The 6,000-nt window shown below is 37.5% G+C and overlaps 1 protein-coding gene across 1 annotated transcript in view; it reads left to right on the top strand.

The window, feature by feature from the left end:
- Positions 1–485: 485 nt before the first annotated feature.
- Positions 486–6,000, top strand: part of IQCM (IQ motif containing M) — a 169,322-nt gene continuing 163,807 nt past the window's right edge. The window contains 1 exon segment of the mRNA XM_065736042.1: positions 486–545. Coding sequence (XP_065592114.1) covers positions 486–545 — 60 coding nt within the window.

The following is a 6,000-nucleotide window of genomic DNA, read 5'->3' as shown; positions in this document are numbered from 1 at the left end:
AGTGACATCAGTTCCTGTGCAGAAGAAAATTCTTTTGGCTTTCATTTTATAAGAATCTTGCCTTTGTCTTTAAAGGGAAATCAGATATCATTTTGTGAAATGTGCCTTTAATTTTTACATGCTCTTTTTGTACCTATGACACTTCAGCTTATACATTTTGGCATTCTTTGCATCTTTGTCAACAAATCCATCCATCTGACTGCTTACTGCCAGCAAAACCATTTACATTAGAGCAGAATCACATCTTGTAACTGCTACAGCCTGCATGGTCAAAGCTTTAACTGGTGCTTTGCCAAACTGAACTTTTGGTTTTAGTAAAATAATAATGTGTTCCTTTAGGGCTTAAATGTTGACAGTTTAGTGTTTTCTTTAGTCTCCCTCATTCTGATACAGCTGAGAGAAGAAGAGTTTAGTCTATTAGTTAAATAAAGAAATCGTGAGAGGTAACTGAGGGTGATCTGGTGCATGTTTAAAGTTCTAGTAGCATGAACGGGCTAGAAAGTGAACCATTTGCTGCAGAGATAAAGATGTTTCTTCTGGAAGTGGTAATGGTCTATGCTGCTTTGCAAAATGTTGGAAATAACATAAACTATTAGTTTTGAGAAGCCAAAATCTTGAACTAAATGATTTCAAGGTCAGCTGTGAATCCATCAGGAATAAATCTCGGTTATATTTCCAGCTGAAGGGCAGGAGAAGTTAGCTGCTGACATAAGAGCAAGCATGACTGTAGGCATGAGGTCACCTTGAGCTGTTGCAGTCTTCGATGCATTTGCTGAGGTCTGAGTTTGGGGGAAAAAAAACAACAAGAATTCTGAGTTTTATTTTACTTTAAAAAAAGGTCAGATGGCAGGGTTAGTTCTAAATCATGCCTGAAGGAATTTTAGGAAGGGTGCTAATTCTTACAAACTGAAATAAATAAAAAGATATATAGTTTCAGCTTGTATACTGCTTTGTAGAATGGAAAATAGTAACACCTGGAAACTAGTAGTTAGCCAGAGCAGATAACAGAGGATTAAGTTATTAAACTGCTTAACAAGGACATGTGCCAAAGTAGTTTAAATTGTGCAGGTTTGTAATTCTGTTCTTACATAAGAGGAATTCTAATTTGGTGAGATATTCAGGGGTGGAAAGAGTATAAGCATAGAAGTTCATTCAAAGTCCATTTTCAAATGTAGTAACTGCCCTATTCTAGCTTTTTAGCCTTTCAGATTTATGGATGTATGCGAGCTAGGTTTACATCAACTAGGATATGGCATGTATTTGGTTGGTGTGAAAGCCTACATACATGGAAGGGTATTTCATCTAGTTTTCTGTCCCGTTGTCTGGTCTTTTACTAGCAAATTAATCATTAAAATCTGCTGTTACCATAGTATGAAAATATTTATAGTTTGAATTTATCATATATATTTAAAATGAACTATTATATAGCATGCTGACTTTTTTTGTGTGTATTTTTGAATAGCAGGAAAACAGTTTTGGTGTGGACATGCTCGTGTTTTTTTATTCCTCTGATGCTCATTTACTGTAGAACAGGAAATTCTCAGAGACCTAGTAACCTCCTAAATTGTAGGTAATATTATTTAGCCTTTGAGTGTCTATTTTAAGAATGTGGTGTGGATGGAGCCAGGAGAATGGGATATTGCTGTCTAGGTTGCAAGGTATATCTCATGTGAAAACTTTTGTGGATGAAAGGTAGTGATCTCATTCTTGCTTGACCATTTCTTTTTAAGAGGGGAAAGTTTGAAAAGTTAGGGTTGAAACTGGTAGTATCATCTTTTATAGATTTTATAGATTTTCATTATCTACCTACGTAATTTCAGAATGGCAGTGGTTTCATGACAGCAGAAATAGTCTTCGTGTTTACTCCCTTGTCTGAAGCAATGATTCCTTACTTTTTAGGCAAAAACGTGATTTAATCTGAACAGTGAAAATATGAATATAGGCTGTGCAGATGTTCTGTATACATGTAATATTAACGTGAGTGACAGCAGCAAGATGAATAAAATCTAAGGGTGTGCGAGGAGTTCATACTTCAGTTGAAAGCATAGGCTGTTTTATATTCACTACTGTCATTCACTGTAATAACTATATAAAACTGGTATGTGCATTGTAACATCTGCACAACCGTGGCTTCATTTTGCTGCATAGACATACGGAGGATGATAATTTATTACAGTTTGTCCCTCGTTTGGACTAAGATGTTGCATGGTTCTTGGACACCTGGCCAGCTGTCTGGAGGAGATAAACCAACCAATTTAGCAGTCCTTTCATTGCTCTGCACCAGAGATGATGCCTGTAATTTTTGACTTATTTTTGTAATAAGTTTCAGAGGCCATTATGCTCCCCGGAGAGTCAATGCTGTGACAGTTTCTCCAAACATGCCGTCACTTGACTGTTAGTCTGTAAAATGCTTTGTTACAGCATGTTAAATAATGCTGAGTCCGCTGAAAAAAAGCGAGGATTTTGTCTGGATATGAGGAAAATACCATCTGAGAGCTGTGTGTACAGCAGGGAAAAGGCACGCTGTGCGGACAATCATGTAGGTCAGATTATTCTGTATGATGCAAGCACTGCCATCTTGTGGATGATCTGACGATGTGGAGCATTCTGAGTTATTTATTTAATAAATGTAACACATCTAAAATGATGCTTGGAGGAAGTAAGCTTTAGTATTGTTACATACAAGGAACATGTGAAAAGGACTTTATTTCTGAGGGTAGCAGATGAAGTGCATATTAGTTCTTTAGTAGATGTGTGTTTTTGTCATATTATACAGCTTGGTTGCTTCTTCCTCTTATTGCTTTTTGTAAGCAAAGTGTTTATTGCCTATTTGAAGGAAACAAAAGGCAAGCTTAAATCTCCCGTACTGGAGCACCATCCGTTCAAGTAGCACAAAGAATGGTTGAAGGGAGAGGAATGGGAGAATGAAAAGCAACACAATGTCTTCATGATTCCTTTTATAACATATTGCTTGACTATTGTTTCATTTTATTTCCATGGGTGAGGAGTACTTCGTGAGTGATTGCGGTCGTGCTTGGTGTCAGTCCTGTTGTTGACTAGACTGTTTAACAACAAACTATTGGTTATTCTCTAACTGAGATGTACGAAGAGATTAATCGCTCTTGTAGGAATCTGAAGTTTGCACATTTATGTTAAGCAGCTGCATAGCTGTAGCTAGCTATATCTCAGGCTATGTGCTGTTCTGTTTTGTGCAAGTCTGTTGGTCATGCTCATTCCTCCAAAAAGAGGCATGAGAGAAGGATATTTGGTTATGTACACATCAATGTAACTTTCAAAACCTGATTTATATACACCTATTTCTTTGTGCAACTCAGAAAAATAGCACTTGAAAGATATTGGGTGACTTTCTCTTGCTATAATATTGTGCAAGTATGCTGTGAATAATGAGCTCTAATAGGTGATTTCCAAACATACGATGTACAGTTCCTTCCGAGTTTATATGTAGAGCAGTCTGGACATAGGAAAAGAAGTAGGAAGGATATTTCACCTTTAGAAAAAAGGGTAAGTATAGCAATATCATGTGATTAAAATCCTGGAGCTAGAAATCAATTGTATCTTCTTTCTCCAACCCCCTTTCATGTTTACAGTTTTATGTGAACTATTTTATAGTTGAAGCAGACCAATGAGAAAATTAAACCTGTGAGTTGATCTTTATTTAGAAATCATATCTCACGTGGCAAGGTAGTAGAACAACTGAATGAAAATAGTGGTTAAGCATCGTTATGAAGAAAATAGTTACCAGTTTGCACCTTTGAGGAGAAGGTTACGTGTCAAGGTAAAGCTATTCTTGAGAGTATTGTGGTTTCTAGTCATTACATTAAAGCTGTTTTATAGGTTCGAACTGTTAAGGATGTGTTGGTTTTGCAATGTTTTTATGAATAATATATTCCCAAATATGTATGGACAAATGTGAAGAATGGAGACCATAAACTTCAGACATCTTAAGCACTAATACTTTACTGCAGGTGTCAAGTACTTCCCTGTTTCTTTTGAATGTGTCACAATGCTTTGTTAGAATTGAGACAGGAAAACTGAGTACAGTTCTGAGGTTTGAAAAAGAATAGGGTAGAAAATGGAAGCAAAGGACATCCTAGCCCCTGAAATTGAGTTGTTTGGGATGATATAAGCCTGTAACTAAACAATGTGTAAATATTTTGTTGCATTAATAACAAATGTGTTATTTATTTATTCCTGCTGTTTTTTAGTGGGAAGTGAATCTTTTGATAAAACTGGCATGGTTCCCTGTAGCAGAAATGGTGAGTCACAGCTTGATGCAGTGATGGAGCACCTGGTAGGAAGGCAGGGCCAGCTCAGGGGAGCGCAGGTGTGTACAATGTACCCTGAGTGACCGGAAGGGTTGGAGCCAGGATCCACCTGTTCCCAGACCTCATTTAAAGGTTGGCAGTGGAGGTGAGGGCATTTCTTACTGGAGATCCTTGTGAACCTGTAGCCTTCTAAAGGTAAGCAGATAGTTTCCTTTGTTTTTGTGCCCATGGTTGTTGCGTTTGTTGAAGTTTTCACTTGCTATAGTCTAGGGGTTTGCTTGCTACTCTGCTGTCATTGCTGTGCTTTCCTTTGTGTTATGGTGTTATAGTCCCTGTATACAATTTTGGTCACTATTGCAGTCTAGTCAACCCAGTGCTGACTAACAGGTTTAATGTTCTCTGTATGTCCTATGACTGGTTCTTTTGTCCAGGCATTACAAAGCATTTTGTGCAGCGAGAGGTGCTCTCATTTGGTTGCAAATATTTGCAGGAAGAGATTTTGTAACATCTACTAGACAGCTTCCTTCCACAATACTTTTTTCATGTTAATTTTGTAAGTGAAATCAACTTCAAAAATTGAAGAACTGTAAGCTACTCCTAGGAAGGTCAGAAACTTAGTTCTATAGTACAGTTTAAAATAAACAATAACATTTTCTGATGGTAAGTCTCACAAGTGTGTGAGCTCAGCCTTGCAGACTGCTGCTCCTTGGGATAATTTTCCTCTGATGGAAAGCTGAAAGTAAATATTATGAAAATACACAGTGTATGTTAATGGCTTTTCTTGAACAGCAGCTTATAAGCAGTAACACAAGGTAGCTGCTTTTGCAAAGGTGACAGAGGTATGTTGTGTGAGAAAGGTCTCTGTGCCTTGTTTCCCTTCTCAAAGCAAACCAGTTTAGTTTGTGCTTTTTAAAAACTTAGAAATGCTCTCGAAGATATATTCTATCTGTTCTACCTCTGGTAATTTAAGCTTTTACTTCCCCATTTATTTTTACATACAGGTGATGGTAACTGCTTAATCAAATGCCCCCCAGCTGAAAAGATCATAGACTGAAAGACATGAAGACATTGCTATTCATTTTCAGCTGTATTTGCAGAAATACTCCACTCCTTTTTTTTACTTTATCAGAAGTGGGTTTTGTGGTTTAATTTTGAGGTTAAGCTACTTTCTGAAACTCTAAGAGAAAATGCAAGAAAATAAACAAGTGCTTTTATAACAGTAGTGCATGGGAAATTCTAAATCATGGCTTGAAGCACCTGGTGGGAAGGCAGGGCCAGCTCAGCAGAGCTCTGGTGCATGCTATGTACCTGAGTGACCAGAGATCCTTGCTTCACACTTCCTCAGCCAGGCTTGGCAGTGAGGGTCAGAGTGTCTTGTCTGGAGACCTCTGCCTACCCAAGGCCCACACCAGCCTTTTTTGAGGTAAGCAGATGCTTTCCCTTCGTTTTTGCACCTACTGCTATTACAAGCAGCTTATCCCTTGCCTTGCTGCTCTTCCATCTTGTAACAAGTAGGCATAAAAAAATAAAAAAAGACAGAAGACAATTAAAGAAAATACTATCTGGTTCCTAGTAATTGTGCTGTGTTTAGCAGCTGGGAATGACAATTTACATTAAATTTTATAAAGTGCCTTTGGATGAAGACTGAGCAACTGAAGTAATAATAATAATAAAAAAGCTATAGTTGCAGTGATCTGAGTACTTCTCACAAATG

This window comes from Cyrtonyx montezumae, unplaced genomic scaffold, assembly GCF_038088225.1.
Source record: "Cyrtonyx montezumae isolate F1298 unplaced genomic scaffold, pur_monq_1.0 scaffold_2, whole genome shotgun sequence".
Taxonomy (NCBI): Eukaryota; Metazoa; Chordata; class Aves; order Galliformes; family Odontophoridae; genus Cyrtonyx; species Cyrtonyx montezumae.
Note: the sequence above shows the minus strand (reverse complement) of the source record. Positions and strands in the feature narration are given on the sequence as shown.